We start from the raw sequence: 26,285 nt of genomic DNA, 5'->3' as shown, positions 1-26,285 counted from the left end.
GAGCTTTCCAAAATTCAGTGAGCTGCTTATTTACCAGTTAGCACAGCAGCAGCACAGGCCACCGGGAGACGGGGGTGGGTCTTCTTCTGTCTCCCTGCCTCAGTAACGCATACCAGGCTCTCTCAGAGGTTAATAATGTGCCTGTGGTCCTTCTCCCGTGACAGGTGTCGAGGCGACATTTTGCCTTGAGGAAAGACACACACACACACACACACACACACACACACACACACACACACGTTGAAAACAATACCAGCCATCGCAAAACATTCATTTAATTGCTACTGTGACATCACACCACTGGTTCTGTCAGATTCCATAATAATTCTTCTCATGTGAACTTTGACCTGCCCTGTTTGTTCTCTCTGTCTCTTTCTTCATCTCCACCTTGGTCACAATCCTACCATTCCTATGCGGCCGTAGGCTACATACATACATATAACCTTAGTCCTGCAATAGAGCTTGTGAGATGCATCAATAACATCAACAACCACTGGCAGGGCTTAAAATTTGGCGCGGGATTGCATCTTTTTGGAAATTCCCGCATATTTTCAATTTATAAAGGGGGAGTAATCCCGCAATGGTTTATGCCAGGTGTCTCAAACTCACTGCCCCCGGGCCAGACACGTGGCCTAAAGCGATTTCATACGGCCCGCCACTTGATATCAAGTTATAGTGAAATCAGGCCCGCACCTCCGCTCGTTGTAAAACACAGAGCGCACTCCCGAGGCGCGTGGACGAGGCGCTGTCTTCATGCAGACGAGCGCAGGGTTGCCAGATACATTTCCATAAATGTGCAGTTCCTTGGGCGGTTTTGTGTGCATTTTGGCGGGTTTTGAACTCTTTGTGCTGGAAACCGTCAGCAGTATCTGGCAACATGGCTTCACACTCCAGGCCAGCGGGATCATCACTGCATGTCAAATCCACCTCATTAGCAGGTGATTGGGTTCACCCAAGTGAAAAGAAAAACATTTACAGCTAAAATGTTGTCTTTTGTTGAGAAGTGAACATGTTGCTGTAAAAAGACAAAAGAAAGGTTGATGACGAGCACAGACAGTTTCAGGAGAAGTGGGAGAGTGATTATTTTTTTGTCGAATTCAAAGGGAATGCCGCCTGCCTCATTTGCAAAGAGAACATCGCCGTACTAAAATAATAGAACCTGAAGCGAATAAGATTAAGAGGATAAGCAGGGATGCAAACTAGTCACCTTTAGGTAACAGTGAGTCACATTTTTCATCCCAAAATAGGGCACTTAAGTGAATGAATTTGTGTCTGCCCTGGTATCTGTCACCTTTTTAACTATCCATGACTTTGCATCCCTGAATAAGAGTCTAATTACTATGTCTTTTGTCATTGTGTTTTACCTGGAGACTACTGTAAGCAGCCATAGGCTTTCGGTTGTATTAAAGCCTTTATTTTTTTGTATTGAGTGATACACTTTACTAAAACACTCATATCATATTATAATACCCCAGATGTGCCTAAACTACAGGTTAAGTAAAGACAAAAATGTGAAATTATCATTAGTTATTGTATCTGTTATCAGACAGGAGAAGCAGATATTTACCGGTTATCGTATCGGCTGAAAAAATCCCCCCCAACGTCTATAAATCCCCCCTATCTGAAGAAAATAAGGGGGGAATTCCCCCCAAGTTGCAAAGTGAATTTTAAGCCCTGACTGGTTTTCTGAAAACCTTCTACAAATGAACAAAGGAAAGACTGAGATATTTTTATTTTATTTTATTTTATTTTATTTATTTAACCTTTATTTAACCAGGTAAGTCATCAAGAACAAATTGTTCTTTACAATGGCGACCTGGCAGAAGGCACAGCCTTTTGAGGGATAGGCGGTAGGGGATAAAATAAATACCAAGTTACTTAGAACAAATTAAAACACAAGTTAAAACACAGTTAAAAACATAGCAGACAGACAAAGCAAATAAAACAAAAACAGTCGGAGCAGACAGGCAGGGGATAAGAGTTAGTCCAGGAAGCACTTGCAGGTGTCAGTGAATATGTCCATGATAAAGTCCTTGAAACCTGACTTGGAGATGAAATTGTCCATTTTTTGTGTTTTTTGTAAGCCATTCCAGTCTGTGGGCACGGCAGAATGGAATGACAAATGACCGATTACAGAATGAGTTTTGGGGATTTTCAGCAGGATGAGGTTAGCAGAACGGGTGTTGTACGCAGCACGTGCAATTTGCAACAAACTACACAGGTAGGGGGGTGACAGACCAAGGAGAGTTTTGTAAATTAGCATGAACCAGTGTATTTTGTGACGGGTGTGTAGGGATGGCCAGTTTACAGAGGAATATAAAGTGCAGTGGTCAGTTCTGAAAGGGGCATTTGTAGCGAAACGGATGGCAGAGTGATAGATAACATCTAGCTTTTGCAGAGTAGTTTTGCAGGCAGATCGGAAAATAGTGTCACCATAGTCTAACATGGGAAGAACTGTCATTTTAACCAGGGTGAGTCTAGCAGAGAGAGTGAAAGAGGAGCACATTCGATAGAGAAAGACCATTTTTGATTTGACCTTGGCTTGCAACTTGTTAATATGATGAGAAAATGACAGTGTTGTCCAGCCATATGCCCAGGTATTTATATTCAGAGACCTGCTCTAGGGTCGCTCCATTGAGGGTACTGATCTGAGGAGGTGACATGTGCACAGAGCCCTTTTTACTGAACCACATGACCTTGGTCTTAGAGGTGTTTAACATGAGGCGTAGGGAGGAGAAACCCTGTTGCGTGCTGTTGAAACTAGACTGGAGAAGCATGACTACAGCATCTGGGGTAGGGCCAGAGGCGTACAGAATGGTGTCATCGGCATAAAGGTGAATGAGTGAGTCACCAACAGAGATAGCTAAATCATTTATATACACAGAGAACAAAGTTGGACCTAATATTGAGCCCTGAGGCACACCCTTGGAGACAGGGAGGGGCTGCGACAGGAGTTGATCAGAGCTGACACATTGCACCCTATCGGTGAGGTAGTTTGAAAACCATGCCAGGGAGGGACCAGAGACCCCGACGCTGCTAAGCCTGTCCACAAGGATGGAGTGGTCAACTGTTATCAAACGCTTAGCTAAATCAATGAAGATGGCCGCACAGTGTTGTTTACGATCGAGGGCAGAAGATATGTCATTGATCACTTTATGAGTTGCAGTTACACAACCAAAACCAGAACGGAAACCAGACTGAACATCAGACAGAATATTATGAGCTTTCCAAAATTCAGTGAGCTGCTTATTTACCAGTTAGCACAGCAGCAGCACAGGCCACCGGGAGACGGGGGTGGGTCTTCTTCTGTCTCCCTGCCTCAGTAACGCATACCAGGCTCTCTCAGAGGTTAATAATGTGCCTGTGGTCCTTCTCCCGTGACAGGTGTCGAGGCGACATTTTGCCTTGAGGAAAGACACACACACACACACACACACACACACACACACACACACACACACACACACACACACACGTTGAAAACAATACCAGCCATCGCAAAACATTCATTTAATTGCTACTGTGACATCACACCACTGGTTCTGTCAGATTCCATAATAATTCTTCTCATGTGAACTTTGACCTGCCCTGTTTGTTCTCTCTGTCTCTTTCTTCATCTCCACCTTGGTCACAATCCTACCATTCCTATGCGGCCGTAGGCTACATACATACATATAACCTTAGTCCTGCAATAGAGCTTGTGAGATGCATCAATAACATCAACAACCACTGGCAGGGCTTAAAATTTGGCGCGGGATTGCATCTTTTTGGAAATTCCCGCATATTTTCAATTTATAAAGGGGGAGTAATCCCGCAATGGTTTATGCCAGGTGTCTCAAACTCACTGCCCCCGGGCCAGACACGTGGCCTAAAGCGATTTCATACGGCCCGCCACTTGATATCAAGTTATAGTGAAATCAGGCCCGCACCTCCGCTCGTTGTAAAACACAGAGCGCACTCCCGAGGCGCGTGGACGAGGCGCTGTCTTCATGCAGACGAGCGCAGGGTTGCCAGATACATTTCCATAAATGTGCAGTTCCTTGGGCGGTTTTGTGTGCATTTTGGCGGGTTTTGAACTCTTTGTGCTGGAAACCGTCAGCAGTATCTGGCAACATGGCTTCACACTCCAGGCCAGCGGGATCATCACTGCATGTCAAATCCACCTCATTAGCAGGTGATTGGGTTCACCCAAGTGAAAAGAAAAACATTTACAGCTAAAATGTTGTCTTTTGTTGAGAAGTGAACATGTTGCTGTAAAAAGACAAAAGAAAGGTTGATGACGAGCACAGACAGTTTCAGGAGAAGTGGGAGAGTGATTATTTTTTTGTCGAATTCAAAGGGAATGCCGCCTGCCTCATTTGCAAAGAGAACATCGCCGTACTAAAATAATAGAACCTGAAGCGAATAAGATTAAGAGGATAAGCAGGGATGCAAACTAGTCACCTTTAGGTAACAGTGAGTCACATTTTTCATCCCAAAATAGGGCACTTAAGTGAATGAATTTGTGTCTGCCCTGGTATCTGTCACCTTTTTAACTATCCATGACTTTGCATCCCTGAATAAGAGTCTAATTACTATGTCTTTTGTCATTGTGTTTTACCTGGAGACTACTGTAAGCAGCCATAGGCTTTCGGTTGTATTAAAGCCTTTATTTTTTTGTATTGAGTGATACACTTTACTAAAACACTCATATCATATTATAATACCCCAGATGTGCCTAAACTACAGGTTAAGTAAAGACAAAAATGTGAAATTATCATTAGTTATTGTATCTGTTATCAGACAGGAGAAGCAGATATTTACCGGTTATCGTATCGGCTGAAAAAATCCCCCCCAACGTCTATAAATCCCCCCTATCTGAAGAAAATAAGGGGGGAATTCCCCCCAAGTTGCAAAGTGAATTTTAAGCCCTGACTGGTTTTCTGAAAACCTTCTACAAATGAACAAAGGAAAGACTGAGATATTTTTATTTTATTTTATTTTATTTTATTTATTTAACCTTTATTTAACCAGGTAAGTCATCAAGAACAAATTGTTCTTTACAATGGCGACCTGGCAGAAGGCACAGCCTTTTGAGGGATAGGCGGTAGGGGATAAAATAAATACCAAGTTACTTAGAACAAATTAAAACACAAGTTAAAACACAGTTAAAAACATAGCAGACAGACAAAGCAAATAAAACAAAAACAGTCGGAGCAGACAGGCAGGGGATAAGAGTTAGTCCAGGAAGCACTTGCAGGTGTCAGTGAATATGTCCATGATAAAGTCCTTGAAACCTGACTTGGAGATGAAATTGTCCATTTTTTGTGTTTTTTGTAAGCCATTCCAGTCTGTGGGCACGGCAGAATGGAATGACAAATGACCGATTACAGAATGAGTTTTGGGGATTTTCAGCAGGATGAGGTTAGCAGAACGGGTGTTGTACGCAGCACGTGCAATTTGCAACAAACTACACAGGTAGGGGGGTGACAGACCAAGGAGAGTTTTGTAAATTAGCATGAACCAGTGTATTTTGTGACGGGTGTGTAGGGATGGCCAGTTTACAGAGGAATATAAAGTGCAGTGGTCAGTTCTGAAAGGGGCATTTGTAGCGAAACGGATGGCAGAGTGATAGATAACATCTAGCTTTTGCAGAGTAGTTTTGCAGGCAGATCGGAAAATAGTGTCACCATAGTCTAACATGGGAAGAACTGTCATTTTAACCAGGTGAGTCTAGCAGAGAGAGTGAAAGAGGAGCACATTCGATAGAGAAAGACCATTTTTGATTTGACCTTGGCTTGCAACTTGTTAATATGATGAGAAAATGACAGTGTTGTCCAGCCATATGCCCAGGTATTTATATTCAGAGACCTGCTCTAGGGTCGCTCCATTGAGGGTACTGATCTGAGGAGGTGACATGTGCACAGAGCCCTTTTTACTGAACCACATGACCTTGGTCTTAGAGGTGTTTAACATGAGGCGTAGGGAGGAGAAACCCTGTTGCGTGCTGTTGAAACTAGACTGGAGAAGCATGACTACAGCATCTGGGGTAGGGCCAGAGGCGTACAGAATGGTGTCATCGGCATAAAGGTGAATGAGTGAGTCACCAACAGAGATAGCTAAATCATTTATATACACAGAGAACAAAGTTGGACCTAATATTGAGCCCTGAGGCACACCCTTGGAGACAGGGAGGGGCTGCGACAGGAGTTGATCAGAGCTGACACATTGCACCCTATCGGTGAGGTAGTTTGAAAACCATGCCAGGGAGGGACCAGAGACCCCGACACTGCTAAGCCTGTCCACAAGGATGGAGTGGTCAACTGTTATCAAACGCTTAGCTAAATCAATGAAGATGGCCGCACAGTGTTGTTTACGATCGAGGGCAGAAGATATGTCATTGATCACTTTATGAGTTGCAGTTACACAACCAAAACCAGAACGGAAACCAGACTGAACATCAGACAGAATATTATGAGCTTTCCAAAATTCAGTGAGCTGCTTATTTACCAGTTAGCACAGCAGCAGCACAGGCCATTGGAAGACGGGGGTGGGTCTTCTTCTGTCTCCCTGCCTCAGTAACGCATACCAGGCTTTCTCAGAGGGCGTGAGGTTAATAATGTGCCTGTGGTCCTTCTCCCGTGACAACAGGTGTCGAGGCGACATTTTGCCTTGAGGAAAGACACAGACACACACACACACACACACACACACACACACACACGTTGAAAACAATACCAGCCATCGCAAAACATTCATTTAATTGCTACTGTGACATCACACCACTGGTTCTGTCAGATTCCATAATAATTCTTCTCATGTGAACTTTGTTCTCTCTGTCTCTTTCTTCATCTCCACCTTGGTCACAATCCTACCATTCCTATGCTGCCGTAGGCTACATACATACATATAACCTTAGTCCTGCAATAGAGCTTGTGAGATGCATCAATAACATCAACAACCACTGGCAGGGCTTAAAATTTGGCGCGGGATTGCATCTTTTTGGAAATTCCCGCATATTTTCAATTTATAAAGGGAGAGTAATCCCGCAATGGTTTATGCCAGGGGTCTCAAACCCACTGCCCGCGGGCCAGACACGTGCCCTAAAGCGATTTCATACGGCCCGCCACTTGATATGAAGTTATAGTGAAATCAGGCCCGCACCTCCGCTCGTTGTAAAACACAGAGCGCGCTCCCGAGGCGTGTGGACGAGGCGCTGTCTTCATGCAGACGAGTGCAGGGTTGCCAGATACATTTCCATAAATGTGCAGTTCCTTGGGCGGTTTTGTGTGCATTTTGGCGGGTTTTGAACTCTTTGTGCTGGAAACCGTCAGCAGTATCTGGCAACATGGCTTCACACTCCAGACCAGCGGGATCATCACTGCATGTCAAATCCACCTCATTAGCAGGTGAATCGGTTCACCCAAGTGAAAAGAAAAACATTTTGCGGCTAAAATGTTGTCTTTTGTTGAGAAGTGAACATGTCGCTGTCAAAAGGCAAAAGAAAGGCTGATGACGAGCACAGACAGTTTCAGGAGAAGTGGGAGAGTGATTATTTTTTTGTCGAATTCAAAGGGAATGCCGCCTGCCTCATTTGCAAAGAGAACATCGCCGTACTAAAATAATAGAACCTGAAGCAAATAAGATTAAGAGGATAAGCAGGGATGCAAACTAGTCACCTTTAGGTAACAGTGAGTCACATTTTTCATCCCAAAATAGGGCACTTAATTAAGTGAATGATTTTGTGTCTGCCCTGGTATCTGTCACCTTTTTAACTATCCATGACTTTGCATCCCTGAATAAGAGTCTAATTACTATGTCTTTTGTCATTGTGTTTTACCGGGAGACTACTGTAAGCAGCCATAGGCTTTCGGTTGTATTAAAGCCTTTATTTTTTTGAATTGAGTGATACACTTTACTAAAACACTCATATCATATTATAATACCCCAGATGTGCCTAAACTACAGGTTAAGTAAAGACAAAAATGTGAAATTATCATTAGTTATTGTATCTGTTATCAGACAGGAGAAGCAGATATTTACCGGTTATCGTATCGGCTGAAAAAATCCCCCCCAACGTCTATAAATCCCCCCTATCTGAAGAAAATAAGGGGGGAATTCCCCCCAAGTTGCAAAGTGAATTTTAAGCCCTGACTGGTTTTCTGAAAACCTTCTACAAATGAACAAAGGAAAGACTGAGATCTTTTTATTTTATTTTATTTATTTAACCTTTATTTAACCAGGTAAGTCATTAAGAACAAATTGTTCTTTACAATGGCGACCTGGCAGAAGGCACAGCCTTTTGAGGGATAGGCGGTAGGGGATAAAATAAATACCAAGTTACTTAGAACAAATTAAAACACAGTTAAAACACAGTTAAAAACATAGCAGACAGACAAAGCAAATAAAACAAAAACAGTCGGAGCAGACAGGCAGGGGATAAGAGTTAGTCCAGGAAGCACTTGCAGGTGTCAGTGAATATGTCCATGATAAAGTCCTTGAAACCTGACTTGGAGATGAAATTGTCCAGTTTTAGTGTTTTTTGTAAGCCATTCCAGTCTGTGGGCACGGCAGAATGGAATGACAAATGACCAATTACAGAATGAGTTTTGGGGATTTTCAGCAGGATGAGGTTAGCAGAACGGGTGTTGTACGCAGCACGTGCAATTTGCAACAAACTACACAGGTAGGGGGGTGACAGACCAAGGAGAGTTTTGTAAATTAGCATGAACCCGTGTATTTCGCGACGGGTGTGTAGGGATGGCCAGTTTACAGAGGAATATAAAGTGCAGTGGTGAGTTCTGAAAGGGGCATTTGTAGCGAAATGGATGGCAGAGTGATAGATAACATCTAGCTTTTGCAGAGTAGTTTTGCAGGCAGATCGGAAAATAGTGTCACCATAGTCTAACATGGGAAGAGCTGTCATTTTAACCAGGGTGAGTCTAGCAGAGAGAGTGAAAGAGGAGCACATTCGATAGAGAAAGACCATTTTTGATTTGACCTTGGCTTGCAACTTGTTAATATGATGAGAAAATGACAGTGTTGTCCAGCCATATGCCCAGGTATTTATATTCAGAGACCTGCTCTAGGGTCCTTCCATTGAGGGTACTGATCAGAGGAGGTGACATGTGCACAGAGCCCTTTTTACTGAACCACATGACCTTGGTCTTAGAGGTGTTTAACATGAGGCGTAGGGAGGAGAAACCCTGTTGCGTGCTGTTGAAACTAGACTGGAGAAGCATGACTACAGCATCTGGGGTAGGGCCAGAGGCGTACAGAATGGTGTCATCGGCATAAAGGTGAATGAGTGAGTCACCAACAGAGATAGCTAAATCATTTATATACACCGAGAACAAAGTTGGACCTAATATTGAGCCCTGAGGCACACCCTTGGAGACAGGGAGGGGCTGCGACAGGAGTTGATCAGAGCTGACACATTGCACCCTATCGGTGAGGTAGTTTGAAAACCATGCCAGGGAGGGACCAGAGACCCCGACGCTGCTAAGCCTGTCCACAAGGATGGAGTGGTCAACTGTTATCAAACGCTTAGCTAAATCAATGAAGATGGCCGCACAGTGTTGTTTACGGTCGAGGGCAGAAGATATGTCATTGATCACTTTATGAGTTTCAGTTACACAACCAAAACCAGAACGGAAACTAGACTGAACATCAGACAGGATATTATGAGCTTTCCAAAATTCAGTGAGCTGCTTATTTACCAGTTAGCACAGCAGCAGCACAGGCCACCGGAAGACGGGGGTGGGTCTTCTTCTGTCTCCCTGCCTCAGTAACGCATACCAGGCTCTCTCAGAGGGCGTGAGGTTAATAATGTGCCTGTGGTCCTTCTCCCGTGACAATAGGTGTCGAGGCGACATTTTGCCTTGAGGAAAGACACAGACACACACAGACACACACAGACACACACACACACACACACACACACACACACACACACACCATCTTAGCTGTCCATCGTGTTCGATGATGACGCTTGCTCGGAAGGGGAGGGGGGGGGGGGTTCAGCGACGCTGTCGCTGTTGCCACTTCTCGTGGGCGCTGAGTCCGATCCTTGAGCCGCACACCCGTCCGCAGATGAAGCAAGGGAACCCAGATGTCAGGGGGGTACCAGCCACCCGCTGGTGTCGCTGAATGCGTCTCTCGGATCGTCGGTCTTGGTTGGTTTGGTGTATTTGTGAGACTGCAGTGGCACAGGTAGCCTGCCAGGCTGATCTATCGAGTGCCAGAGTTTCAAGCTGCATGGTGTTGATGTTTGCTCGCTTTAGGAGGTCCCTGGTGTAGTCCTTAAAGCGCCGCTTTTGCCCTCCAGCAGAGCGCTTTGCGTCACTCAGTTGGCCGTAGAGGACTTGGCGGGGCAGGCGGTGGTCAGGCATACGAATGGTGTGTCCAATCCAGCGAAGATGTTTTTTGGCCACAGCTGCTTCCATGCAGATTGAACCGGTGTTCTTGAGGATGTCTGTGTGGGGGACTCGATCTTCCCAGGACAAGCCGAGGATCTTCTGTAGGCAGCGGATGTGGAAGGCCTCCAGGTTAGTGATGTGCCGGCTGTATGGGGTCCATGACTCTGCCCTATAGAGGAGAGTGGAGAGACATACTGCGTTGTAAACGGCAATCTTGGTGCTGACCTTCAGGTTACGGTTTTCGAAAACTCTGCTGCGTAGGCGTCCAAAGGATGATGAGGCTTTATTGATACGGGTGTGCAGTCCAGTGTCAAGGGAGCAGCATGAGGACAAAGTGGAGCCAAGGTAGGTGAAGTGATCCACTGTGTTAAGTGGAATGCCATTTATATGAAAGCTGGGGGGTGTGGAGGTTGGGGTAGTGAGTTGGGACATGACCTCGTTTTTTTTTAATGTTGACCTGAACACACACACACACACACACACACACACACACACACACACACACACACACACACACACACACACGTTGAAAACAATACCAGCCATCGCACAACATTCATTTAATTGCTACTGTGACATCACACCACTGGTTCTGTCAGATTCCATAATAATTCTTCTCATGTGAACTTTGACCTGCCCTGTTTGTTCTCTCTGTCTCTTTCTTCATCTCCACCTTGGTCACAATCCTACCATTCCTATGCTGCCGTAGGCTACATACATACATATAACCTTAGTCCTGCAATAGAGCTTGTGAGATGCATCAATAACATCAACAACCACTGGCAGGGCTTAAAATTTGGCGCGGGATTGCATCTTTTTGGAAATTCCCGCATATTTTCAATTTATAAAGGGAGAGTAATCCCGCAATGGTTTATGCCAGGTGTCTCAAACCCACTGCCCCCGGGCCAGACACGTGCCCTAAAGCGATTTCATACGGCCCGCCACTTGATATCAAGTTATAGTGAAATCAGGCCCGCACCTTCGCTCGTTGTAAAACACAAAGCGCACTCCCGAGGCGCGTGGACGAGGCGCTGTCTTCATGCAGACGAGCGCAGGGTTGCCAGATACATTTCCATAAATGTGCAGTTCCTTGGGCGGTTTTGTGTGCATTTTGGCGGGTTTTGAACTCTTTGTGCTGGAAACCGTCAGCAGTATCTGGCAACATGGCTTCACACTCCAGGCCAGCGGGATCATCACTGCATGTCAAATCCACCTCATTAGCAGGTGAATCGGTTCACCCAAGTGAAAAGAAAAACATTTTGCAGCTAAAATGTTGTCTTTTGTTGAGAAGTGAACATGTCGCTGTAAAAAGACAAAAGAAAGGTTGATGACGAGCACAGACAGTTTCAGGAGAAGTGGGAGAGTGATCATTTTTTTGTCGAATTCAAAGGGAATGCCGCCTGCCTCATTTGCAAAGAGAACATCGCCGTACTAAAATAATAGAACCTGAAGCGAATAAGAATAAGAGGATAAGCAGGGATGCAAACTAGTCACCTTTAGGTAACAGTGAGTCACATTTTTCATCCCAAAATAGGGCACTTAAGTGAATGATTTTGTGTCTGCCCTGGTATCTGTCACCTTTTTAACTATCCATGACTTTGCATCCCTGAATAAGTCTAATAATTACTATCTCTTTTATCATTGTGTTTTATGTGGAGACTAAGCAGCCATAGGCTTTCGGTTGTATCAAGGCTTTGAGCTAGAGGTCTTCGGGTATGCCCGACCCCCCGAATATCCGAGGTTCCGACCCGGACCCGGCCGGGTCTGGGTCCATTCAAAAGAAGTGCCTCCGGGTCTGGGTCGGTTCCGGTAGCGATTGTCACGGGTCTCGGGGCTCTGACAGTGAAATGCCGGGTCCAATAAGCAGTGTTGGACTGTAACTTAACTACTTTTTTCAGTAACTAGTAATCTAACTAATTACTTTTTCAAATTCAGTAACTCAGTTACAGTTACTAAAATAGTAACTGGGCTAGTTACTAGTTACTTTAGGACATGAAAATAACGCACAACTTCAGAGGATTACCCAGTTTCTGATGCTCAGACCTAGTCCTAGTCCAGCTGCAGCCAGAGCCCCAGAGGCTAATGACCTTGATAGGCTATAAGCCTCCCTAATAAGTGAAGGTTCAATGCCACACTGTGGCACAGCAACACTAACATAATGTGTGCATTAATAAGACAATCAAAGCAGACTTTTAAAAGTAACGCAAAAGTTACTTTCCCTAGTAACTAATTACTTTGAAGTAACTGGTAACTTTAAAGTAATTAAATTACCTTTTGAGAGAAGTAACTAGTAACTGTAACTAATTACCAATTTTCAGTAACTTGCCCAACACTGCCCATAAGACCCGAGTGAACCCGGCGATCAGCGTTGATCACGAGAGAAACGCATCAAAACAGCACACGTGAGGCTTCACCATCACTGAGGATGAAGTGTGCCGGTCGTTCCTGCGTATCAACCCACGCAAGGCGGCCGGCCCGGACGGCATCCCTGGGCGGGTCCTCAAGGCCTGCGCCCACCAGCTGGCAGCCGTGTACACAGACATCTTCAACCAGTCCCTCTCCCTCCGACGAGTTCCCTCCTGCTTCAAGGCAGCAACAATCATCCCCATTCCCAAACAGAAAAAAGTGACCAGCCTCAATGACTGGCGCCCTATAGCCCTCACACCAATAGCCAGCAAGTGCCTTGAAAAGCTGGTCATATCAAAGATCCGTCCCACACTCCCCCCGGACCACGACCCGCTGCAGTTTGCATACCGCCCCAACAGGAGCACAGCGGATGCAGTGGCACACGTGCTCCACACCGCCCTGTCCCACCTGGAGGGGAAGGACACCTATGTGAGAATGCTGTTCGTGGACTACAGCTCAGCATTCAACACCATAGTACCCTCCAGGCTGGTAAGCAAACTCAGGGACCTGGGACTAAACACAGCGATGTGCGACTGGATCCTGGACTTCCTGACAGACCGCCGCCAGGTGGTGAGGGTGGGCAACCTCACCTCCTCCCCGCTGACCATCAGCATAGGAGCACCCCAGGGGTGCGTCTCCAGCCCCTTCTGGTACGACCTCTACACCCACGACTGCGTGGCGACTCAAACTTCAAACACCATCGTGAAGTTTGCAGACGACACAGCAGTCGTGGGGCTGATCTCGGGGGGCGACGAGACGGCCTACAGAGAGGAGGTGAGGGTCCTGGAACAATGGTGCCAGGACAACCACCTCTCTCTGAACGTCTCCAAGACCAAGGAGATCATTGTGGACTACAGGAGAGGGGGGGGCACACACCCCCCAATCACCATCAACGGCACAGTGGTGGAAAGGGTGGACAGCTTCAAGTACCTGGGAGTCAACATCCACCAGGACCTGACCTGGGCCGGCCACACCGCCACTGTTGTCAAAAAGGCCCAACAGCGAATACACGGACTCAGGCGCCTGAAGAAGTTTGGGCTAAGGAAAGAAATCCTCAGGGACTTCTACAGAGGCACCATTGAAAGCCTGCTGACTGGCTGCTTCACCGCCTGGTACGGGAACTGTACCACCATGGACCGCAGGGCGCTACGGAGGGTGAGGCGCGCGGCCCAGCACGTAACAGGAGACGAGTTGCCAGAACTGCACGAACTGTATAACCAGCGGTGCCTCAGGAGGTCCCTGAAGATCATCAAAGACACAAACCATCCCCACAACAGCCTGTTCTCCCGGCTACCCTCAGGGAGGAGATACAGGGTTCCAAAAACACGCACAAATCGCTTGAGGAACAGTTTCTTCCCGCAGGCCACGAGACTCCTAAATATGCACAAATAGTGCAGTAGTCGTACCGCAGTACCGTACTGCAGCTGCTACTATTACGGATGCCTAACGTTTAATTGTAAATTTAAGTGTATGTTTAATAAGGTGCCTAACGTTTAATTGTAAATTTAAGTGTATGTTTAATAAGGTACATGCTATTTGCACATGTATGTATAAAACGTCGAATTTGGAATGTCTGAACACGTCTAACGTATGCACATGACATGTGCACCTATGTGCAATGAATATGCCACTGTCGTATAAGCCACCGACTTGTCTTATTGCTTATAAGATGCCTATTTCTTATTGCCTTATTGCTGTCTTATTGCTTATTGATGCCTATTTCTTATTGCCTATTACTTATTGCTGTTGCCTATTTGTACTATGTCGTAAACGGAGTCCACTGCACAAGAATTTCACACGTGGTACTTGTACCATGGAGTGACAATAAAAAAAAATCTTGAATCTTGTTGTCACAAACTGCAAGTAAATCCATAGAGAAAATAACTAGCAAAGAGCGTTCCCATCTGCAATGAAAATTACTTCCTCGTTTACATGAGGCGCATGTGACCACCACATGCGTACACATGCGCACACATGCGCCTCAGGCAAACGAGGAAGTGATTTTTGTTCCAGAGAGGTAACCCTCTTGCTGGCTCCTCTCGCTATGGATTTGATTGAAGATGACTGTTTCCCGTACTTTTGGATTATTATTCGATGATCGCATGGTGAGTACACAAGTCACAAAATGTATGATTGTTTCTAGCGCTGTTGTGTGTGTTTTTGGGCGAAGGAACGGCGGTAGCATAGAGAGACTGCCACTGTACTATCTAACTAGCGTTAGGCAGCATCAACCAGGTGAGAATGCTATAACGTTAAGATGCACAAAGTTTAATTTGATATACAACTTGTAGCAGTTAACAAGCAACTTTGACGTCGACACCACTAGTCTCTGCCTCGGTATTTCTCGGATCTGTACGGGGCCGGGTCTCAGATGTTTAATAATAGACGGGTCCATTACGGGTTCGGGCACAAATTCCCCGGGTCCATTAGGGTCCGGGTCCGTGATTTTGGACCCGTGAAGACCTCTACTTTGAGCTATTATGACATCACAAATGCTCGAGTGACATCAGTGATGGCATCACAATTGCTTGACTGACTGATGACATCACAAATACAACCTAATTGCCATAGGTAATTAAGGCAATTAGGCTATACACGGGGCCAGAATTCAATGTTTTGATGCACTGTGGGCTCAATTTTTGACCGATCGAAAATCTGTTTCGATACTTTTGTGTAGGACAGTCTAACGATGCAGATGCTTAAGTTTGGTGTCGTTTGAAGAAAAAATGTGGGAGGAGTAGGGTTTAATTAGTTTTACAGTTTTTGCAGTTTTGCGGTCTTTAGACTTCATAATTGGCCATAGGTTGCATTGTATATAAGTTTCTCCTCATTTGGGCGCACATTTCGGTGAAAGTTGCAAAGCCGTAGCACGTATGCCTGATTTTTTATGAGTTTTAAACTTTAGACGGTCGCTGTAGTGCCACCGTTAGGACTATTGGCCCCAAATTTGTGTCAAAGACGTTTGGCATGGGACTGGACCTTCGTGCAAAGTTTGGTTAGTTTTCATCCATGGGAAGTTGAACTTCCCGGGAGAAGAAAAATAATACAGGCAAATACAATGTGGCCCTGCCGCTTCGCTGGCCCGGCCACTTTTTTTTTTTCTTTTTTTTTTTTTTCTTTTTTTTCCCCCGATTGTTTTTATCCCATTTTATCCCCCATTAGTGCTCATTTGATTTCTCAATCCTGGTTGCTACTCCATCCTCTGCCGATCTGGGGAGAGCCGAGACTGGCTCCATGCTTCCTCCGAGACATGGGCAGTCAGCCAGCCGCTTCTTTTCACCTGACAGAGGAAGCTTAACCGGTAGGACATAGCACGTGGGAGGTTCACGCTATTCCAACCAGTTCCCCTCCCTCTGAACAGGCGCCCTTAACGATCAGAGGAGGAACTGCCCGGCCACTAATAACGTGAATGTTACTGCCTGTTGCTTCGGGAGCCATACTGTTTTTCCAGTGGCGTCCCTGATTGGCCGGTTACGTTGTCAACTACTCTTTGTAATTTCTGGAAATCGCTGGGGGCAGGCCGGAGGCCAGACGGATCCGCATAAATAAACAGAATGTGAGTTCACATAATCAGTATAGTTTGCCAGGCCAGTATTCCTCGAAATTCTCCCCTCCTCGGAGTGTTTGGACAGGAAGTGGGATGTGTGTGTTCAACCCTCAAGGCAATGTTCAAAATACAATCAGAAATGGGAATGGGACGTCATCAACAGCAACTCGGCCATCTTTTTCAATTCCATTTCGAGCCTTTATTTCAACTCGGAGCCCACTGAGGGAAACCCCCGTTTTCAGTGGAGCCGAGTGCACAAACATACAATATAGAAACAATACGTTAATGAATACACAACAAAATCACACCAGACAATTATCATAACAAAATCAATCCGAGCGGGTACGAAAAGATACACAATGCTCTCTAATCATGGTGTTGAACTGACCAAGAGATGGGAGACTATTTTAAGGGTCCCTTGTAGAATATTACAGGAATGTGGAGCAGCAGGAACCAAGTTCTGTGTGAATACAGCCTACAGGGGACCATAACCTTATATTTGCAGGATAGCGCCTCTAGCAGATGACCTTAGCTTTGCAGGATATCGCCTGTAGCAAAGGTAGCTGTCAACATTTTTCTGGCACGGTCCCCGCCGGTCATTTGCCCTGAACATATCATGAGCAGAGTTGTAAACTACTTGTAACACTGTTTGCTGTTGCCTGCAGGGCGCTGTTTGTGAACCTGGTGGGTCTGTACCTCATTGTGGGCAGCGCTGTAATCTGCGGCATCGTCATGTTTGCTTACTACATCAACTGTGACCCGCTGCATTCTGGAAGAATTTCTGCTCCTGATCAGGTACTCAAACTGTCCAGACAGGGCTAACAATCCATATGTGAACATTGATAGCACAGCATACACCTCACAAAGTGAATACAGATAAAGCAGTAACTGCTCTCCTCTCATGCTGTTTCACCTGTTCCTCCCCTCTCATCTCATGAAGTACATGCCATACTTTGTGCTGGACATTTTCAAAGACCACCCAGGCTTTCCAGGTCTCTTCCTTGCCTGTGCATACAGTGGGACACTAAGGTATTGAATCGTCGTATGAATTGTAGTATTAGTAGAGTATTTTCATACTCGTATCCCTTATGTGTCTAAAAGTAAAATGGGAGAAAAATGGCTTTAAACATTCCACAACATTCAATTTTCTACAGTGGCATTCCACCAAAACCATAAAAGATAATACTTTCCCTTTTGTTTTATGAAAATAATTATTCACCACGATGTACTATATGCACTATGGATAATGCAAATAAAAACTCTCGTAACGGACAAGCCCGTCTTTTATTGTCACACGAACAAATAAATAAAATAAACAAATCAATCAAAAAAATCTCAAAATACCTGCAAAACTCATTTTCAATCTATACTTAAAAATATGTAAGTCCTAATTTTACATTTTATTTGCATTCATTCAGTGAAATACGGTTTGCTGATTGAAACTGTACGTTGTTACAATAACAAAACAACATGCCCATAATACATAACGAGGTTGCAAGATAGTAGACAGACACTTTCAGTAATTCATATCTGAATGCCATTCGACCCATTTTGTTTCAGTGGGCAATAGCCACGTTACTGGATGTAAGTAAATGTAGCCAGTGACTGATATGAGCTGCTGAGGCGGCGTTACTGTGACCAAGTGTCTCTTCACAGCACGGCCTCCACCAGTATCAACGCCATGGCGGCGGTGACCATGGAGGACCTACTGAAGCCCCACCTGCTCCACATGCCCCAGAGGAAACTCCTTCACATTTCCAAAGGACTGTGTAGGTTCAAAGCAGGTTTACTCACTGAAATATACACTTTAACAAGTTATTTGCGCTTGTATAGGCCCTTTTCACAGTAACTGAGGTGGTAGAGCAGGAGGTAAAGCAGGTGTAACCACTAGCATTAATGAGGGCCTAGCTGACACCGGAACAACTAAATGGAATTGAACGATCATCCGTTTTCCAACCAAATGACAATCTCTTGGAATCAAGCAGATTCATTCCAGCGTATCAATAATGTCGCATGATTTCAAGACAAGTCTTTAAACAAGTTGATTTACATTTGGACCATTTTGACTCATGCTTGGGTCCAAGAACTGACCTCATGAACCGTCCGTCATTACATTTCATTATTGCTATTTTATCTTGTTTTCAGCACTCCTCTATGGGATCTGCTGTATCACAGTGGCTGCTCTCTCCTCCATGCTGGACTGGGGAGTTCTCCAGGTACAGTAGACATTGTACTGTATGTATATCTATTCTGAAACCTCTCACAACCAAAGGAAAAGTGACCTAAAACACATCGAATGCCACACACTCAGAACAAAACAGCTGCCTATCTTTGAGCTTTGGAACTGATATAGGAACAAATTATATCAGAGAGATTTAACAGAATGCAGGTAGCAGCTATGGAGGACAACTACAGGTTGTGCTAAGTCTGGAACACATCAAGCCCACTCCAAAGGCTAGCGACAACAAAGGCAGACTGTGACTGTACGTCGCCCCATCATCGCCTTTTTCGGAGCCAAAGAATTGGACTTGAGCACACCACAAAGTTTGACTCAACCAATCAGATAATTATCACCTCCAGATCAGGTCCGCCCCCAAGAAATGTTTTGAATCAGTGTTTTGGGAGGCAACGTTTTGTTAGTCTGTTCCTGTCCTGGCCTCTGAGTTCATACTGGATTGTGATATTCTCCTTGACATACTTTCTATAATCAGTTTAAATGAAGCTTAGCTCAATGATGCATTTGGTTACCTCTCTCTCTCTCTCTCTCTCTCTCTCTCTCTCTCTCTCTCTCTCTCTCTCTCTCTCTCTCCTCTCTCTAGGGATCATTCACGGTCATGGGTGTGGTCAGCGGTCCGATACTGGGAGCTTTCATTTTGGGGATGTTTGTCCCAGCGACCAACAGGCCGGTGAGTGGCTTGGTTCTATAGTTTACTGTAGGAAGTTTGTTGATGCACTTATTGCACAAATGCACAGACATAGGCCTAGACAGAATTCAATTAAATTCACAAGAGAGTCCATGCCATATAAAAAGACAGAATACAAGACATAAAACATACAATAAAAAAAACAGTTCATCAGTTGATACACCAGAGATGAGCTGTATACAGAGGTGTGCAGAAAGCTCTAACGAACATTTTACATTGACAGAACAAATACTAAACTTGCAAAGCAACATATTTGTTAGCCCTTTTCAGTTCGCTGGTACCTTCACGTCATACGACCTGAATCCAGCGTCCTTTCCCAGAAAAGCAGCTCGGGTTCACAATTAACTCTCAAGCCACAAAGATGTCATCCAAGATGGACGTTACAAGTGTCGCACCGAAAGTTCAAACTCACCCACAGTTACCAGACAGTCTTGCATTGCAGTCTTGCATTGCAGTCTTGCATTGCAGTCTTGCATTGCGCGCTAGGGTATTGAAAGTCAGCGAGGCTGATAAACATTTTTAATTATTTTTCATAAACTGGTTGATTCTTTCTAAACAGCAGTTCAAGCCTGCAGGCACAGGCCCCGGTCGACACGTTTTTAGAGTTTTTAGAGTTAATTGTGAACCCCTGGCTGCTTGTCTGGGAAAGGACGCTGAATTCAGGTCATACTGTATGACGTGAATGTACCAGCGAACTGAAAAGGGCTACATACATATTGGCCTGAGCATTATATTTTACAACACTGTCTCTAAATATCTTTGTAGTCATCAAAAGTGGAAAGAATGGCCAAGGTATTTTATTTCCTTGCATGTCATGAGAGGAATATCGCACAAGTGAAACGCAGGAAAAAACTACTTTCCTATGTTCTCGACGTCTGACTATCACGACTTTACTCTTATAATCTTTGCCGTACTGTGAGCATACCTTCACTAATGGGCACACCTATATTAATTGCGAGGTTGCTAGTTAAGTAAATAAAACTGAATAAATTGAATGAAACGGAATTTAAAAGAATGAATAATAGCAATAGAAGAGATGCACACACACCGCTAGAAAACAGAGATACAACTAAAATCAAGATTGTTTACATTAAAGTGTGTCCCTAACCACATGAACAAAACTCTGCCCTCCTCCCTCCCTGTCCTCCAGGGGGTTTTCGCTGGAGTGGCAGTGGGTTTCTGCATCTCCGTGTGGCTGGCCATCGGTTCCACTCTCCACCCGCCTAGTGAGGAGACGATGGGTGTCCTGCCCAGCTGGTCGGGGGGCTGTGAACCCAGCAACACCACTCTGAACAGCAGCCTGGACGTCATCTCTGTACTGCTTCACCCAGACAGCCACGGGTCAGTGGGTTCAACATGGCTGCCTGGGACTGACAGACTATCTACTTTCTTCCTGTGGTTTAGTTTGGTTCATAAAGAAGGAGATCTTTAATGTAATAAAAATAATACTCAAAGTGAACCTGGAGAGCGCAGACCTCAGCCAAGGCCAATTATGATATGCAAATTTTGTGAGTCAGATCGGAAACTTAATATTCATAATTCTTATCCGATTGCTCGATTAATCAATGGAATAATCGGGTAGAAAGCTAGATTACTAACTCCCCCTAACCGCCCCTCGAACCTCTCCATTTCGAATTAGCCCTCCTCACTTTCAAAGCCCTCCATGAACTGGCGCCTCCTTACCTGACTGACCTCCTCCCCCATCGACCCTCCCGACCCCTCCGCTCCTCATCCACTGTTCCAAACTCCGCAGCTTTGGCGATCGAGCCTTCTCCAGAGCAGCTCCCCTGTCTCTGGAACTCCCTCCCCCGGGGTCATCCGAGACTCACCCTCACTCACCATTTTCAAATCCTGCCCAAAAGCCTACCTGTTCTCACAGGCATACACCCCCCTACCCATAACCACATCTACCGATCCTCCCTGCTCCCTCTCTCATCTTCCCTTTTGGCTGCCCGGCCCCTCTCCCTCCCATCCCCCCTCCTTCTATGTGTCCCTGCTTACTTTCGCTATAGAGTACCGCAGGGATGGCACATTTTTGTAGTTGGAAGGCGGAAGTCCCAGACATGTTGGAGCTTAAGGGGAAAAGTGAATGGGGTTTTAGAACGTGAATCACTTTGAAGCCTTTTGAGGCGTTTTCTGAAAATCGCGTTTAAAAAAACACATTTAGGTGTCATAAAAGTGATTCACGTTTGTGAAGATTATCCTGCTAAACACAAATTACCACTCCCATAAACTTTTGTTAACCACAGACCTTATTTTATTAATTTAAGTGAAATCCCCATTATAAAACCCCATTCACTTTTCCCCCGGAAGCTCCAAAATGCTACTTCTGGACTCACTCCTGCGGTGCTCGTCTAGGCTATATGTTTCCGTCTGTTCCCTGTCGCTCATTTCTTTTTTGTTCCTCTTGTTTGTTTTTTGTCTACTCATATTGTCAGTGTCTTTGGGTCATTGAAAAGCACTTTATAAGTTACATGAATTATTTAAAAATGTATCAATATTATTATTTATTTTTATTTTATTTTTATTTTTTATTATTATTTTATTTTTTATTCAATTTAATTTAATTTAGAGATGTGTAGTGCAGTTTAGTGAAGTTATTAACCTTTATCTTGTATCTCGCCTCTTCCAAAACTAGGGTCATGCACAACTTCTACTCCATGTCCTACCTCTACTTTGGTGCAGTGGCGACCATTTCGGTCATGCTGGTCGGGCTGATAGTCAGCTATGCAACAGGTAAGAACATACATTCAGGCGGTGTCTCATCATAGAGGCGTGGTCAATGGGTCAGCATGGGGGAAATCCTCCCATTCTCCCCATTCAGCATAGTTAGCATTTAGCTGCTAGCCCAGCCCAGGCAGACAGCATCAGGGATTCAACCACTGCAGTAAACGCACATCTGAACAGACGTCTATGTACCTGCTCTAGAATCCCTAATCCTGTAGTGGGCCGTGGAGGTACTGCAGGTGGGCCGCGAGTAGTCTGCCAACACTCCCGATTTTCACCGGCAATCAAATGGCTGTTAGCAGGGTGATTTTGAAAGCTACAGTGGAGATCCTGTTATCAGAAGAAACTAGAAGACCTAAGGCATCCATTGGTACCAAGCATAATAATATAATAATATTATAATTATTAGCATATTATGCTAGCTTGTGGACAAGGGGGCTAAATAATGCTCCAAACGCAGGTTAAATTTGGGCGAGGGAAAACTATTTTAAGGGGGTCCCTTGACCTCTCAGCTCACTTTATCTGAATGAAATGTGGTTCAATGGGTACCAGAAGTGTCCCCTTTACAGATAAGGTAGCATTTTTCACAGCCTAGCATTAATAACTTGTGGACTGATTTCTTCTGTTGTTGCTCATCACATTTTGTCTCAACAAATGTGTTATGCATGCAAAACTTCTGATGAGTGAGGGGGGAGAAAATGTTGGCAATCTGATTTGGGGTATTTTGCCGAAATGTTTTTGTATGTGGATGGATTCTTAATTTCCCTTATGTCCAAGTTCACATGCTCTTTTAATGAAATAAAAAATATATCATCTAAAAAACATATAGGGAAATACATCATCTTAGTCTCGTGTATTGATCAGAGTTGTGATTAAAGGGTTGGGTGGGCCCCAGAAGATTTTCAGATTTCAAAGTGGGCTGCGGCATCCTTAAGTTTGGGAACCCCTGCTGTAGTGTATAGCCACAGCACCATCCTTTGGTGAGTCAGCCCATTGAGATATATTGGGTTTCTCCCCCCATCGTCTAGTCTTGCGCACCAGCTGTAGTAACATTTTGTGGGCGTTCCCACAGAGACCGTATTTATGGAGAGACTGAAGTGAAATTCACATTATGTGAACAGTACAATTACATTCAGCAGTTGAATGTTTTAACCAGTAACCTGTTTTAACCACCTCAACTATGGCGACCCAACAGTCTACAGGTTTTACACTGATGTAGGAGGAGTGAGCTGCTGTTGTGTTTGGTTGGAATGAAAACCTGTAGACTGTTGGTTAAGATGGTTTTGGTTTTCTTACTCTTGCACTGTAAATTCTCCAATCGATTGAATGTGTGGAGCCATATAGAACCCAGCTATTTTGAAGTCTGGGTGCTACAAATGAAAGGCTACCGCACTGAAATCAAAAGCAGGAAATGCACGGTCCCAAACGGTGATACAATTTTCTCTCCAAACCACAGGACCAACAAAGAAGGATCATATTGAAGCTGGTTTGTTATGGTGGAACCTGCCTAAAAAGGAAGCAGACAAACCATCAGAGTACAGAGTGAGTATAGGATTGTTGCAGGGTCAATCTAATGTAATGTAACCAAACTCACCACCACACTGGATCTGATGTAACTGCCCCTGGTGCTTTATGCATGGTGATGCACATACAGTATAAAATCCAACTCCAATCACACAGGTGATTGGTCATCTCACCAACTCTTATTAGGGGTCCAAGCACGAAGTGCGTGGATCCCTATTGTATCTGTTCCGATTATTTTTTTTCTTCTTCTCCGGTAAAACTGTATGTACAGCAGAAACTGTAATGCTCAGCGTAGCCAGACTGGGCACATAGATTGTAAATGTGCCTCACTACTCAGAAACAAAAAATGACCCATATCGGCCAGATGGTGGCGCTATAACAGACCATTTCGCGTTATGGTCCATATCTTCTGAATCGTGTGTCCTATACTAAAAATTTCACTTCTCAGGGATTCCTTGGATCAATACGCATCTATCCATCTAGGCCCCGCCCATTTGCGTGTGCCTAGATTTTCCGCCATTTTGAATTTTATCAAAAACCTACTTTTGCGAACTCCTCCTAGACCGTTTGGCCAAATCACATAGGAATTATTCTGGGTCATCTATGGACTACCCCGACCCAAAGTTATTAAAGGATTTTGGATACGTGAAACCGTTTTGAAATTATAAATGTCTAAACTTTTGTGTATTTGCTTTTGTTCTTTTCCTGCCCTAAAAGTGTGTGGATGTCAGAAACCATACACCCCCCATCACCCAAACTTTCCACACAGGTTCACGACATCACCCACTACTCAGAGTAAAAAAATTACACCAATCCACCAGACGGTGGCGCTATAACAGCCAATTTCACGTTTGTCGGTCAATAACTTCTGAACCACGAGCCGTAGAATCAAAATTCCACATCTACCGGTTTCCCTGGAGCATCGTGCATCTAACCTACTAGGCCACGCCCATTTCTGTCTGTTAGATTTTACGCCATTTTGAATTTGATCAAAAACCTACTTGTGCGAGCTCCTCTTAGACCGTTTGGCCAAATCACACGAAACTTTTTCTGGGTCATCTATAGACTACCCCGACCTAAAGTTATTAAAGGATTTTGGATACGTGAAACCGTTTTGAAATGATAAATCTCGAAACTTTTAATGAAACACACGCCAACACTAAATTGCCCACAACTCATTAACCGGTCAATTACAACTACTGCTGCTACTACTGCTACCACTCCCACTACTACCAACACTACTACTACTACTATTACTACTTCTGCTACTATTATTACTACTACTACTACTACTACTACTACTACTACTGGAAGTTGGAATGTAGCATTTTGGGTGGGGTTAATGTGTTTTGGAGTTCTGCATCTGCTGTAGCATAATACATAGTTGGTTTAGATGTCACACAGTAATGCCCGATCCACAAAGACTTGACACCCACGTTTTAATAAAAACAAGTTTATGCCATAATAAGGTTACATCCGTGCCTTGTCATTGATGTGGAAGGATGGTCTAGGGGTAAAGTAGCAGACACCAAAGCTGGAGGTCCTGGGTTCAAACCACAGCCAGGTAACTTTTTTATTTTTTGAAAATGTAGAATAAAGGTTAATCTGGATATAATTATGTATAAAGCTGCTGAATACACACTGTGTACATAGCAGAATAACTGAATATGCCTATTCATGGTAACGTCATATTTTGACGTCATCTTGACATTCCTGTGTAGATGTCTAAATGATCCCCAAATCGGCTGTGATTTGACCTAGTCCTGGACGTCACTGAAAGATGATATCAGAACATCATCATGATGTAATTGTGTTTGCTGGGAGCCTTCTTTCAGATATATGAGAGGAAAAACATTCCAATACATTACTGTGTCTTCAGATGGGAAAGGTCCAAAAAGAGAATTCAATCTGAATTATCCTTGTCACTCATGTGCTCATTGTAACAGCACAACCCACACCAATTAGTTCAAACACCTCCATTCAGGGCAGACTTTTAATGGAAAGTGGTGCATTATGTGTGTAATACAAAAATGTCCTTAATGGTAAATGGACTGCATAACAAGCTGCCATGCTGGCTATAGTCACCAAAAGCAATTTCAGGGATAAAACCCATCAACCTTCTCTAGTGGACCCCACTACGCCCTATGGTTTGATGTGTGTGTGGGAAAGACACAATGACAACTGAAAATTCTGATTTCAGAACACAAAAGCTCCATCATGAGACAAGAACTAACCTCTCCTGTTGCAAAACACGTTCTTGAACGCAGCCATCTCGAGCTAACATTTCCAAGATATTGAAAAAGTTCATGAAACACCGCAAAATAAGGAGGCAACATGTGGGGTTTTAATTACTGTTACTGACTTACCTGTCTGAAGTTGAAAGTTGTTCATCCCACGTGGGGTTTGAACTTTGAGCCGCAATGGTCTTTAGTTAGCATAAGTCATGAGTTTTACCAAGTGAGCTATCCAGACTGTTGTGTTTAACTTTGTAGACCATCTTATATGTATCTGCAGAGCCAGAGAAGTACTTGTCGTATTTACAGTATGTTCTACCCAAATACCACTTTCTGTCCAGATACTTAAAGGGAAATTGTACACAAAAACTGCTTTCTATCCAAGTACTACTTCAAGTCACAAGTACTTATGTGACCACAACACCCTGACTGACCCCATCACCCTTTACTGACCACTACATCCTTACTGACCTTGCTTGGACCCCGTCATCGCCGCTTGCGGCTATATTTTTAATTACAACGCTGT

General features: G+C 44.4%; 1 protein-coding gene across 1 annotated transcript in view; it reads left to right on the top strand.

The window, feature by feature from the left end:
• slc5a5 (solute carrier family 5 member 5) overlaps nucleotides 1–26,285 on the top strand; it is a 52,283-nt gene that overhangs the window by 22,681 nt on the left and 3,317 nt on the right. The window contains exons 8-15 of the mRNA XM_083648092.1: nucleotides 17,016–17,145; nucleotides 17,291–17,379; nucleotides 18,007–18,119; nucleotides 18,496–18,566; nucleotides 19,170–19,256; nucleotides 20,425–20,615; nucleotides 21,913–22,010; nucleotides 23,458–23,543. Coding sequence (XP_083504218.1) covers nucleotides 17,016–17,145; nucleotides 17,291–17,379; nucleotides 18,007–18,119; nucleotides 18,496–18,566; nucleotides 19,170–19,256; nucleotides 20,425–20,615; nucleotides 21,913–22,010; nucleotides 23,458–23,543 — 865 coding nt within the window. The remainder of the gene's footprint in view (nucleotides 1–17,015; nucleotides 17,146–17,290; nucleotides 17,380–18,006; nucleotides 18,120–18,495; nucleotides 18,567–19,169; nucleotides 19,257–20,424; nucleotides 20,616–21,912; nucleotides 22,011–23,457; nucleotides 23,544–26,285) is intronic.

The sequence above is a fragment of the Poromitra crassiceps genome (genome assembly GCF_964638095.1).
Source record: "Poromitra crassiceps genome assembly, chromosome: 12".
Classification (NCBI taxonomy): domain Eukaryota; kingdom Metazoa; phylum Chordata; class Actinopteri; order Beryciformes; family Melamphaidae; genus Poromitra; species Poromitra crassiceps.
The sequence above is the reverse complement of the archived record's forward strand: the minus strand, read 5'-3'. Positions and strand labels throughout refer to the sequence as shown.